The following is a 14,581-nucleotide window of genomic DNA, read 5'->3' as shown; positions in this document are numbered from 1 at the left end:
CTAATTTTCAATTTTACACTTTCTTCTTCCTTTTTTTTTATTTTTTATTTTCTTTCTTTTTTTCAATTTTTGCTTCTTCAGTTTTTTCATTTTTTTTTCATTTTCTTTTATTTCTCCGATTTTTTCTTCTTTCATATTATATTATATTATATTTTATTTTATTTTCTCCAATTTTTTATTTATCTCTTTCTTTCTTTTTCTTAATTTTCTTTCCTTTATCCGATTTTTGCTTCTTCTTTTTTTTTTTCATAAGGATTATTAGGTTGACTTTCGTACTTGAAAATATCCAATTCATAAGTGACTTAACACCAACAAATCAATCATCAAATTTGATTATTATAACAAAACATTAAATATAAATAGCAAATGAAAACGGATTTGAAAGAAACTACTTTTTTTAGTCTACATATTTGCACCATTTTTAGAAATATTTCTTAAAAGTTTAAAATAAAAAACTAGAATAGTTATTAGACAAGTTTATTTCTCAAAAATTGAGAAATGTGAACGATATCAAACATACCAATAGTTTTTTTTATAGGACTATAAGAGTATGATGTCTATTAGAAATAAACTTGAACAAATGACATAGATGGCCCAAAATGAAAGACACAAATTGAAATATTTGTGTATTTGTGTACTGTAATATTTTTGTATTGACAATAACAATTATTAGTGATATTAGTGATAGAACTTAGATAGATATTGGTCATATTCATGTATTAGTGATATCGAATTTAGGTATCATTAGTAGAAGTCTATTAGTGATAAAAGTCCATTATTGATAATCATGATAAAAGTTTCTCAATACTAGCCACTGATAACTTTGAGTGTTAATCTTTCAAAATTGATAGTCACTAGTGAAAGTCTATCGGTCATAGCCACAAATATTTTCTATCATTGATAGCTTAATTTTGATGATTTTTTTCATAGTTAATATCCACTTAGTGAATTTAATTAATAAAGTTGAATCTCGAACTAAAGTGTAAGTGGAATATCTAGAAATTATCACTAATAGTATGTTATCAATGATAGAAGCTATCAACGATACTGATAACATGTTATTTGATGGTAAAAAAGAAGGACAGAGTTATCTCTGATAGCATGTTATCAATGATAGAAGCTATCATTGATATCAATGATATCAGTGATAGAACTTAGGTGATATCCATATATCGATGATATCAATGATATAAAAGTCAATTCTATTTGATGAAAGTCTATCATTGATAGCCACTACTAAAAATTATTGGCGATAGCCACTGATTGAAGCTACCAATAATAGTCGTAGCTATCAGTGATATTTGTATATCAATGATATTACTTAGGTATATATATCAATAAAATGAATGATATTAATGATATTGGTGATATGCCTTAGGTAAATATCAGAGATAGTCACTTATAGATCTCTTATTGATAGACTTCTATCACTTATAACTTTAAATCTTAATTTTTGAAAGATGATAGTTTCCTTAGCTTTAAATGTTAATCTTTGAAAGTTGATAACTACTTATAAAAGTCTATCATTGATATTTCCTGATGGCCTTGGGTGTTATTATTTCAAGTTTGATTCCAATTTATCAAAGTGTATCAATGATAGCTATTGAAAACTGATAGCAAATTGAAAGGTGATATTTTAAGTTTTACTATTAAAGTTGTATTAATATTTCTCAAATTGAAAGCTACCATTGATAGTAACTATCAACGATAGCAACTAATAGTAGCTATCAATGGCTATTACTGATAGCTGCTATCAGTGAAAGTTTTCAATTTGAGAAAATCGGAATAAGAAATGTGAAATAGTGGGCTACGTGTGGGTTTTTTAGTCATTTACCTATATAGCTATCATTGATAGCTACTATTAGTGATACCTGACGCTAATTTTGTGTCATATCCTAATATAATTATCCTTGTTTTATATTTTTTTATTATTTTGGGTCTGATTATTATTTGTGCAACGAACACTTATTTTTTATTTTTTTGGAAACAAACATATGGTTATTGGTCTAATAGTGAATATATATGTATGTACATATAAAGGGTATAATAGGAAAAAAAAACTCTTCACCACCCTCCGCTAAAAACGTGGTCGCTATAAATCCAAATAATAATTTTTTTGGGAAAAAAAATTTTTTGGTCCATAAATTTTAGGTTTAATTTTCATTTGGTTCCTACATTTCAAAATGTTACGCGTTTAGCCCTTAAGTTTTTAGTTTGGTTTTAATTTAGTTCTTAGGTTTTAAAATATTACAATTTTACCTTGAGATCCGAGTTTTGTTTTAATTTAGTTCCTAGATTTCAAGATTTATATTTTTAATCTTCATTTTCCACTAAATACTCATTTTTCGTTTTTAGTGTTAATATATCCTGTAATTAATTTTAAATAATTTAAAGAATTATAATTACTTAAGTTACACTATTTTTCATCACTATAATATTAGATTTAAATTTTTACTTCATAATTATTTTAAATTAATTAATAGACATTGACATCAATAGCTAAAATTGAGTATTTCATGAAAAATTGAAAATATAAAATCTTGAAATCAAGGGACCAAATTGAGACAAACTCAAATTTCAAAAATAAAATTGTAACAATATGAAACTTAGAGACTAAATTGAAAACAAATTCAAAATGTAAGGACCAAAGATGTAGCATTCTGAAATCTAAAAACCAAATAAAAACTAGAACCAAAACCTAAAGATAAAAACCTATTTTGCCCTAAATTTTTTAGCATATTTGGTTGAGGTTTTTTTTAAAGCCATTAGTCATACTCTCTTCAAAATATGGCAAAACAAGATCTTTCCTCTAAATATGGCAAAACAAGCTTAATCAAGTGTAAATATTGCAAATATCATTCTGGATTTCTTAATATAGCAAAAAAGAAAATTCCAGCACAAATCTATTCATAGAAAATACCAAAATTGCTTTGAAATTGACGGTTGTTTTGTTTGTCTCAACCCCAACCATCTATCAATCATTAGTTTTATATACATAGTGATATCCGTTTATTATAGTAAACATTTATTTTATTTTATTTAACTACTCTATCAATAATAGATATACGGACAATAGATTTCGAAGTATAAAGACCAAAATGGTATTCTAACTTAAATTGTCAGCGATATATGCAAGAAAAAAATGTTTTAATTGAAACAGTTTTTGCTTTTTTATCTTTTTTTTTTTTTCTTTTACGATGTTGACTTGCAAGTGGAATAATCGAACTTCTAAACTTAAATTGAGAGTACAGAGTTTATGTTAATTGAACTATACTCAGGTTTTTTTTTTTTCAGAATGACTAATTTTCAAAATCATAACCCCTTATTATATTATTTGCAAGTTAGGCAATAGGAATTGTCACTGATTAAAATTTTCCTTTCAATTTTTGGGTTAGATCACACATTTTTGTTCCTATATTTTGGAATAAGTTCAAACATATCAACATTGTTAAGACCCCATTTTGTAAACTATTTGGTTTTTTATTTTTAGTTTTGAAACATTAAGTCTATAAATATCCCTATCACCTCTAAATTTATTGCTTTGTTATCTACTTTTTTACCTATAATTTCAAAAACCAAGCCAAATTTTGAAATTAAGAAAAATAGTTTTTAAAAACTTGTTTTTGTTTTTGAATTTGACTAAGATTTCAACTCTTATATTTAAAAAAGATCAAATTTTCGTAAGAAAATGAGATAAAATAGGTTTAAATTCTCAAAAACTAAAAACAAAAAGCAAAATGATTATCAAATGGAACCTAAACTTTTAGTTTCAATATTATCCTTTACTTTTCTTTGCAAAGTCAATTTTGTCCTTATTATTTAAAATATTTTTAATTTAGTTCTCTTAGTTTTATTTAAATATCGTACATTAAAATATTACATTACTACATTAAACAATCAGTGAGATTTTGAAGGTTTACAAAGAAGAGAAAAAAATTGGAAATTATTGTGAAATTTTAGCAGACCTATAGGATCAAAGTTTTAGAACCGTACCAACCAAATTCTATCAAACCATAAAAACGAAATTTACTATTTATCCTCATTTTTTAAAACATCAAAATTTATTTCCCATCCTTAAATTTAGTTTATACTCAAAAATGCTTCTCAAAAGTCAAAACTAAGAATTAAAAACAAAAATATTACTAAAATGAAACAAAAAGAATGTAGAATCCACATACATTATCAAACATGAATCCTATATCTTCTAACTTTTTGAACTAAAAATATTATAAAATAACCACTCAATAATGTTTATTAGATTTTAAACTTTGAAAATTAAATTTATAAACATTACTTCCACACATAAATCTTTATATTTTGTTCTCCACTTTCTACTCATGTTTTTAAAAACAAAGCTTAAATTTAAAAACTGAAAAATACTTTTCAAAAACATGCTTTTGTTTTTAGAATTTAACTAGAAATTCAATTGTTTCTTTAACAAAGGTAAAACCCATGATAGAAAAATAGAAAGGAAAGAAACATAAGTTTCAAAAATAGAAAACATAAAACAAAATCGTTACCAAAAAGAATCTAAAATATTATGACAACATCGAAATTTCCATCACAAATCCAAGAATGTAATAATATCAAACATTCAAATTCCCAATATTCGGGGTGGTTGCCACGACATAGTTACAACTCTTATAACGGTCGGATGCATAGTTAGTCTGACATTAGATATTTCCTCTCACACATCCAACCGTTACGAGATCGATATGAATGTGACAACCACAAAAATACCAGCTACATTAAATAATTCCTCAAAGTCAAGAATTTAGGTGAGAAAATCATAAGTAGGAAGAGATATACTGTCAGTGATCAATAAAACCAAAAGAACTCTAAGGTTTCTTAGATAGAAATCTGCCCACAACATGAAAATCTTAGTCAGTGCTATATTCTACAATCATACTCCAGATATAGACATATAAGAAGAAGAAAAAAAAATGATAAAATGAAACAGAAAAATTCTGGGTTGATCCACTGCATTTGGCCTGTCCCCTCAGTCAAACATTTTCTTCTCCAATTTCAGGATAGGCCCCAACACTCACAGCATACATAATCACTCTCCTTAAGTTGCAGAAAGTTTAGAAGCTGAGCAACTTTATTTGAAGTCAGTTCCATCAGCTGAATTGGTAAAAACAGGCCTGCGTGTAAAATTCAAGCATTTAGACTTCTCATACAACCAGCTGAATTCAGTACGTCGAGCAGTACGAGTCAGTAGATGGCAGTTACTAGAACGTAAAGTTTAAGCCATTTTTAATATGTCATATACGAGCAGGTCTGCAGTTTAAAAGAATTCATTGGAAGTGCAGAGGTTTATCCTTCCATGTGCTTGAGAAAGCCAGCCATTACAAAATTATACATTTATTGATTATAACATTCTAAATAAATCTCACTCCCAAAAAACCATACTATCTAGTTTCGAGTAATAAACATACTTAATAAATTCTTCTCATCAGTCTGCCATGAGAAAATGCAAGGTCGGCAGTAAGCATTTCTTTTAACAAAAGATTAGAACTTTTCTTTTTAAATCAAGAAACCATGGTTTCATTGAGACAATATGCAAGGTGGCGGTAACGAACTCCTGACCTCAAGGTCGATAGCACAAGTTTATGTTAGTTGAGCTATGTTTATCAGGTTGGGTGAAACCATATTATCATTGAGAAAAAAAAGAAAGGATACAAGAGGGTTGTTCAAAAAAAAAAAAAAAAAAGGGCCAACAAAAGTAGGCAGACCCTTTGACCAAACATAACAAGAAAGGCCTCCCATCCAAAAAAAAAAAAAGGCCGTAGTAAATACGTATAAAATCTTCAGACAAGCCCAAAATGAGGCATTAAACCTAATTAAAGACCAAGCCTCCTCCTAATTCCTCTCCTCTCCTAAAGCTTCTATTGTTTTCTCAATCTAGATGCACCATAAAATAGCATAAGGAGAAAAAAAGAAAGCAAAAATATACTTGGATTATGCCTATTGTGTTCTTGAATGGCATATATGCAGACACGAATATGTGCATGCACAAATACGCACAAACCTGTTCATAAGAATTCAATGATGCTCATAAAGTACTGTATCAATACACACACAGTATCAAGTACCTTAGCTAGTTACCAGAAGAAAAAATATAATAAGTTTACCTTAGAAAAGCCAGGACAAAATGCATTCTGCCATTACGTTCTTGCTGGCACCATGACTTTATTACCCTTTTTGTCAGCTGGCTTAAGAATCTGGAAAGAGCACATCAATTCTTCATCAACACTCATCAGTGCACCGGCATTATCAAATTCACCACAGTAGTTGGGAGCCGAAAATATTGTGACAAGTTGTCTCTCGGCAAAGAATTCATATCCATCCTCCACCACCTAAGCCAAACACATTTGTATTTCAGAACTTAGAGAAGAGAAATCAATGAGCAAAATGAGGAACGGAGAAAACTGTTGCTGATTCTACCTGATGGGCACGACAGACAAGATCCAAGTCATGTGTTGTTAAGAATTCTTCCACCTTATCAGGGCCAAAGGTGTATGAGACTCCTCTATCATTCATTCCCCAACCTTTGACATCTTTACTTGGATCGGACCAAAGCAAATCACACAGCAGGCCAGAGTCGGGAATGACTGTCGGACGAGACAAGTTTCTTATTTGATCCAAATTTTGAAGATCAGGGGAGAGACCACCATGCATACATAATATTTTGTCATCAATTAGAGCTGCTACAGGGAGGCAGTTAAAGCAGTCAGTAAATGCCTTCCATAGTCTCACATTAAAGCGCCGCTTACATTCATCATAAAACCCGTAAATCCTATTAATAGAAGCACATTCGTGATTTCCTCTGAGAAGGAAAAAGTTTTCAGGATACTTGATTTTGTAGGCAAGCAATAGACAAATAGTTTCTAGACTCTGCTTGCCACGATCAACATAATCTCCCAGAAACAAATAATTGGCACTAGGGGGAAACCCCCCATATTCAAAAAGCCTCAACAAATCACTGAACTGCCCATGAATGTCACCTGAAAGTGCAAAAGAAAAATGAAAACGTATAGTCAGAAAGACTAATGAACAAATACCCAATCTTTATGCAAGAACAAAAATTTTGAGTCGTGATATGAATCCTCATGCCATTCCTTATGGAACCAAATTTCATTTGGGTTTTTTTCAGGTTAACATTGTGAAGGTCAGCAACATTCAAAAGGGTTCTCGAGTTTCTTCATGGAGGCTCCATATCAACAATGCTCATCGAGGAGGCTAGCCAATTGAAAATTTCACAATGCTCTTCCCTTCATAATATACGGCATCCTAAAAACCATTACGAAAGAAAACAAATACATATCCCTAATCACCCCCTCATTGTCCAGTCAAAGAATCAAACTTTAAACCGTCATCCAGAACAATTAAGAAAAGAGAAACAAAAAGGGGGTAAAATCATATAACCCATCAAACATATCTCATATATCACAAGAACATATAATCATTTTCAAAACCACAACCCCAGCAAATTATATAAGAAATCGAACAAATTAATCCAACTTTCCCCCAAAAAAACAAAAGGGGTCAGAGACATTTCGACTTAAAACAAAGAATCAATTCATTATCTGGGAAAAAAAGAACAAAAAACCAAAAGGGGTGAGATTAAAACGAACCGCAAATCTTAATGGGTGCTTCAAGCTCGAGCAAATTGGGTTGCTGAACGAAAATCTCTCTTGAAGAAGCACAGAGAAGCTTGATCTCGTTCTCGGAAAGCTGGACCTGTTTGCCTGGCCTCGCTAATCGAACCTCGGTGAGGCGTCTGATTATGTCGTCCAATAAAGCAGGGTCCATTCCTCCCTGCCCTTGCGAGGCCATTCAATTCAATCAACGAACAACCCCACACAATTCGACCCCCCCCCCCCCCTTTTTTTTTTCTTTTGTTCTTGTTCTCTCTTTTCCCCCTTTCTTCAACAGTCAAGAGCCTTCGAATGAAAACCTAGAAATCAAATTGAATTCAAGGAAGGAATTTTTTTTTTTTTTTTTTTTTTGTTTCTTTTTACATTTTTCATTTCATCTCTCTCTCTCTTCTCTTCCTTTCTTTCTTTTTTCTTTTTTTTTTTTTTTTTTTTATTTCTTTTTTTTTAAATCATTTCCTGCCCTTTCTTCTTTCCGTTTTTTTGTTTTGATATATTTTCTTTTTCTTTTTCTCTTAATAAATTATTAGCTTATATAAATAACTTAAGTTATTGATTCAAATTTTGAAAAGGGCTTATCATTTTGTTCATCATTGTTTCTGGCTTTTGAATTTTGACTATTTGTCTTCTAAAAGACCAAAATACCCTTATAGTTTTTTTTCAACAAATAAATATTTCTATCTAAATATAGGGAATTGAAGTTATCAACGTTTGTGACGAGAAAATTTGGTTATATGAATACTAATGAGTTTTTTTTTCTCTTACATCACAATAAATATTTCCATCACATCTACACATAAAAAAAAGAAAACTAACATTCTACTTACATCACAGAATATTTAATAGTTTAAAATTCCTTCTTGTTATTATAATATTTCATCCCTTGGAAATTATCAGATTCCTATCATGATGTTAATTTTCATCGAGATCCTTTTTCCGTTTGACAATCAGGATCACCGCCGCCCCACCATTACAAAATTTGAAGTTAGTTGTGATTTTAATTTGTTATCGCAATTTTAAGAAAATTCATTATTTATAAATCAATGAACAACATTAGCATACGGTTGTTTTAAATATGCAAATTCATAGTTAGCATGTTAAGGAACAACATAAACCCACAGGTAGTTTTATTAAGAGACAATATATAGAGCTCATTAAGGTAAGGTTATATAAACTCGAAAGACTTCCTTGTTTATTACTTCTAACTTTGTTGTTCATTAATTCTAAGGGGAGTTGATATAAATTGGTTAGATGTTACTCCGTTGTGTCCCACATTATCACACTTTAAAGATGGATGATATTCTCCCGTAGATGAAATCCTATCAATTCTCGCTTACCAACATTAGTGACTCTTTTTGGCAAAATACTATCCTTTCCACGTAGTTTAATGGTTTTTTTCCATTCTAATACACGTCTACCTAGAAATATAGATCCAATACATGGAAGCACGAGGGATTCGATGTTGAAAGATCTATTCCAAAGAGTTTAGGGGGTTTGTGTTTCTTGACCTGGCTACAACTATAGCATGTGAGCACAAAATTTTCAAGTGATCTTCATCGACGATGAATATATAACAATCAATTGGATTGACTTGATACTGTTTTCCTTTTTAATAAAAATCACAATGACAAATTAAAATTGTGATCAACCTCCCATATAATTTCATGGTAGTTGTGCAGTCATGACCTTGATTGCTCAAGGGGAGGATTTTTTTCAAAAAAAAAATCCGATGAAAATAAACACCACACGTTTTAGGAATTCGAAAATTACACGATGGGTGAGACACCACGACTATGAGAAGGAGTTTCAGTCGGTGAGTGCAGAGCATAAGTAGATGGTTAATTTTCATTTACTTTTTGGATTGGATCATTTCATTTTAGTGCATCTAGGATGAGGTCATCCATACAAAAAACCCAATATTGTTTCTATTCATTGATAACAACATCAACACTATTAATTGGGATGATTAAATTATACTTTATTCAACTATGTTCTTCATAACACAGTTGATATACAATCCATCTATTCTCTCTTTAACAATAGCATCAAATTTGTTAAATTTTTATCGATGAAACTAACACCTTCAGAATCAAGGTCAATAGTAGACCACAAACATTGATAGTATCATCTAACTTGCTCCTTTGTTAAATATTTTTTCCTTTCCACAAAGCTTTTTTCTTTATCCTTCATGAACAAGGATTGTTTGATCTTTCAAGAACCTTCCATGATTCCAATCTTTTTCCAAGACTAGGTTGCCATGAAATTTTGTAAATCTCCACTAACTTTTCAAGCTTTTGAATGTGCCCAACGAAATGAATACCTTTTAAGAATGGCATGAGATCTAACAATACTAAAAGACTAAGAAAAGTCTTATTAATGATATGAATTGAGGGAGTGAAGTATCATGAAAATATTAGCTTAGCAATAATTGTCATCCACTCTCTCTATTGAAGTCAAAGATTCAATCCATTATTTCTCTTATCGTTGTACTAAAAATATTAAATGAGGGAGTATAATGTGAGTATAGTTTCACTATCAACACTCCTCTCCTGCTAGCTCTATCTACTCATCCCACGGTTTTGTGTACTTTGCCACCATTATTTATGAGTGCTCATCATATCATATATATTATTGCTTAAGGGTGCATTTTCATTAGTCATGATCCACTAACATGAATTTTAACTTAATAAAAAGAATAGTTTTGTTAAAATAGTTAATAGAAATTAGAGATGTATTTTATTTATTGTTTGTATTTGAATGTGTAAACGGTAGTCCATTATGAATTAAAAAATATTGAAAACATGTAAAATTTTGCTTTATTCTTCTTATTGTTATTATTATTAGTTTTAGTATCTAAATATGGTATTTTTAAAATATGTTCCCCCTCCATCCAATATTTTGATTCAATATATGATTATAATATATCGATGTCTATGAAAATATTAAAATTCAATTTTTACGAAAATATAGATGAAAATTTCATTGTTGTTGAAAATTTCGAGAAAAAAATATAGAAATTGTTTGAATTAGTCTTTATAGTTTTTATTCTGAATTAACTACACTATAATCCATCGTTTTTAATCATTATATTATATCTGAAAACTAAGACAGTATTTGCAGGTAAATTGTAAAAGTTGATTAAACGTGGATGCAAACAGTACTTTTTAATGAAAATTAATTAATTTTATTTAAATTACTTTATGTAACTCCCATTGTGTCTTAATTATACATTCATACTATAATGAATTATTTTTACCATCATATTAAATATTAGTAATTAATTACAAAATTAAAGAAGATATGAAATATTTGCATGAGAAAAAAATTGTAAATTGTTTAATATAAAATGTACATATTCAATATAAAGATCGATCGGTATGATAACTTTTCGGGATGAATAGGATTTATTTAAACTAAAGAAATTTTTTTTCTAATGTTGGTCCAATTAAGAAAATTAACATAATTTTAACCAATAAGTAATTTAGACAAGAACTTTAGACAAATAAATTCAACTGAAAGTAATAAAAAAAAATCTAAAACTAACATTTTAAAGCACCATATTTAATTCTAATAATAAAATTGGTATACATGATGCGATAATTTAATAACTAACATTCAAAATAAATCAACATGAGCAATTCATTTAAATAACAAAAATCGCAATTCATGAAATGCAATAAAATGTAATAACACAAATTAATTGCAAAAATAAATTAGGAGATATAGAGAAATTGACATTATGATTTTATATTAGTTTAACACAACCCAACTTATATCCACTCCCCAAACTCCTCTTGGGTATGTCACTCAAACTTGACTCTTTCTATGGCTTAGAGTTCAACCGCTACCATGTTCCTTTTTCGGGTACAAGAATAAACCTGATCATTTCTACAGTTGAAGATCAAACAGTTACAACACTTTTTCCGAGATCAAGAACAACCCTTACAATATAGGATCGGTATTGCAACCTTATAGGGATGAATAGGGTTGATTAAAATTAACTAAAACGTTTTCCTAAAATGGACCCAAATTAAGCAAATTAGCACACTTTTGTTAATAAGTAAACAAAGATTCTATGCAAATAATTTCACTTTGAATTAAACAAGAAATTAATAATCACACTTTCAAGCACCATATTAATTTTAATAAAAAGATTAGTAATGAATATAGAAATACCAATCAAAATAAACAAATACAAATTAATTTCAACAACAAATTTACAATTAATTTCATGCAATAAAATATAATAACAAATTAATTAAAAAACTAAATCAGGGAGGGATAGAGAAAATGATACTATGAATTTTATAGTGGTTCGACACAATTGACCTATACTCCACTTCCCAAGCTCCTCTTGGGTATGTCACTAGAAACATTTGACTCTTTCCACGACTTAGAGTCGAACTGCTATAATTTTCTTTTTCCATGAGCATGAACAAGTCTGATCTTTTCCACGGTTGAGGATCAAACTAAAGGGATTAAATCCTAAGTGAAAGCGTGTGAACACCATACCATTAAATTTGTCGTTTGGAATCTTACAAAAAACAAAGGAAAAATTCAGTAAATTAAACATGCTTCCGAACTTAAAATTTACAGAGAAAAGAGGGTTTATCTCTTAAGACTGTCTTCTTGATCCTTTGTAAGAATTCTCCTTATAAACAATAATACTGATCAACAGTTTGAACACTACCACAAGTGACTTCCTTACTATATCTCGTAAGAATACAGGTATGTGGGAACCTTTTCTTTTTGGAGGAGGGAAGAGATTTTCATAAGAATACTTCTATGTAAGTTGTGAGAGAATATTATTGAGAGAGAAATTGTGTGCAGAGGGAAAGCCTATAATACATATATATCTCTTTTCTCAACAAGCCAAATTGCAAATTTAAAAGTGAGATGAAGGAGAGTTATTGTAACTCTCCACTTACAACCTTCTCCACCATTCCCCTACAAAAGAAAGTTAACCTATAGTTTTAATATGAATTTTAACCTTTAGGTTTATATATCTGTGTGTGTCTATCATAACCTATAGTTTTAATATGAATTTTATATTAACATATTATATTAACTTTAACCTATAGCTTTCTATATCCGTGTGCATATATTCGTGTGTGTGCACGCTCGTGTGCGTTCGTGCGTGCGTATATTCTTGTGTGTGTACACGCGCCTATGTGCGTGTGTGTGAATCTTATTAACTTTATATTATAATATATCTATAAACATTAATGGTGTCTTATACAATTAATATACATTCCCTAATTTAATTTAAACAATTCAAAATTCTTCCAAAACAATTTGATCCTTGTTTTACCATTAGTGAGCTAGCAAAAGGATCTAATGGACTAACAGATTAGTAGCTCCAATTATCCAAGATTAATTAATTAAACTCTTTAACTATATTAATCAATATTCATTAACTGTGGATCCATGGATATAACCATTACAAGTAAGTTGATCCTTCACGAATTGCTCAGAACAAATTATCGTTTTACCCCTGTAATTACCTCTTACTCTTTAAGTCTCACTAATCCTCTTATGAATAACCTGTTTATGGTCCTACCATAAACAAAATCCCTCTCAGGCCAATGAGAGGGATGATGAGATTGGTGTCCTAAATCTCTTGTATTCTCGTAGTTTGTAAACATTGTGTAAACAAATTATTATAATAAAATAATTGTTATTTTATGGACATACACTTAATCTAATAAACTAAGATCCTAAGTTATTTTATATAATTTAAATAAGTATGTAGAGACATAAAGGTGAATCTTGTTTAAATAATAACCTAAATAATCTTATGGTAGATGGATAAGGCTGGGTACCTTATCCTGGTGACACTACGGATACGACCCGTTTTATAGATATTACAAGTGTTATAAAGTGCTACAAATGTTCTAATCCTGTCATGTGGATACATATGAGCGAGGGTATCCTATACAAAGAATTTGTATAAGATCGGACCACAAAATTATTAGTCTTACTATATAACATCGTTAATAGTAGAGACTTACATTTCACTCGGATGACCATAGGTGACATGACTTGAATCCTGAGTGAGTTGTGAACTCCTGCCTATGAAGGCAGTCCTTTTCTTTGTATGAGTGAGAGTAGCCAAATTTCCAACTCAATATTTCTACCATTTTAGGGATTCGTCTTATTGGGAAGCTGGGAACACAACTACATAAGACGAAATTCACTCCTTCCCTAATGTCGGGATAAATAGATAAATTGCTCCCTTAAGGGCTAATTCGGGGGCTTGAACAATGTGGCCACACCCTCTTTTGGCTCGAGAGGGACTTGGTCATAGTTGGACTATGACTTATTGTTCATTAGGGGAATCAGTAGTACTTAAGAAGTTCGATGTAACTACAGGGGCAAAACGATGATTTAGCCCAACTGTACTTATGAGCAATTTGTGAAGGGTTATCGCGTTGTTAATTGGTTATATCCAATGGATACAGAAATATGTCCGTAGTGCAAATAGTATCTTTAATGGATCTTAGATAATTTAATTAAAGAATTTAATTAATTATCCAAGTATCATTGGAGCTTAAATCTATAGATCCATAAGGTTCCCTCTGTAGCTTAATAGGGTTTTAATTGAGAATTAATTTTGGATTAATTTGAATTGTTCAAATTAATTGAAGGAATCAATTATATATGATATAATTAATTTAATTAATTAGTTATATGTGATATAATTAATATAATGTATTTGATACATTATAATATAAAGTATTTTGAGAGGAATTTGAATATGATTCAAATACTAATTATATGAATGAGATTCATATATTGAAATTTAATATAAATATAATTTATGTTAGATACCATTAATAGTTGAGAGAAATTAAAATATTTGAATATGATGGATATTAATTATTGGATGAGATTTCATATAATTGAATTTAATATAAAATATG

At 29.7% G+C, this 14,581-nt stretch overlaps 1 protein-coding gene across 1 annotated transcript; it reads right to left on the bottom strand.

The window, feature by feature from the left end:
* Window positions 1–4,578: 4,578 nt before the first annotated feature.
* On the bottom strand, window positions 4,579–7,862 carry LOC120080433 (serine/threonine-protein phosphatase PP1 isozyme 4-like). The gene is made up of 4 exons (XM_039035089.1): window positions 7,638–7,862; window positions 6,448–7,007; window positions 6,135–6,359; window positions 4,579–5,144 (listed from the first exon to the last, which is right to left on the bottom strand). Exons 1-3 carry the CDS (start codon window positions 7,837–7,839, stop codon window positions 6,168–6,170), a joined length of 954 nt encoding a protein of 317 aa, XP_038891017.1. The 5' UTR covers window positions 7,840–7,862; the 3' UTR covers window positions 4,579–5,144; window positions 6,135–6,167.
* Between the last annotated feature and the right edge of the window lie 6,719 nt (window positions 7,863–14,581).

This window comes from Benincasa hispida, chromosome 6 (genome assembly GCF_009727055.1).
Source record: "Benincasa hispida cultivar B227 chromosome 6, ASM972705v1, whole genome shotgun sequence".
In the NCBI taxonomy this organism is placed as follows: Eukaryota; Viridiplantae; Streptophyta; class Magnoliopsida; order Cucurbitales; family Cucurbitaceae; genus Benincasa; species Benincasa hispida.
Note: the sequence above shows the minus strand (reverse complement) of the source record. Positions and strands in the feature narration are given on the sequence as shown.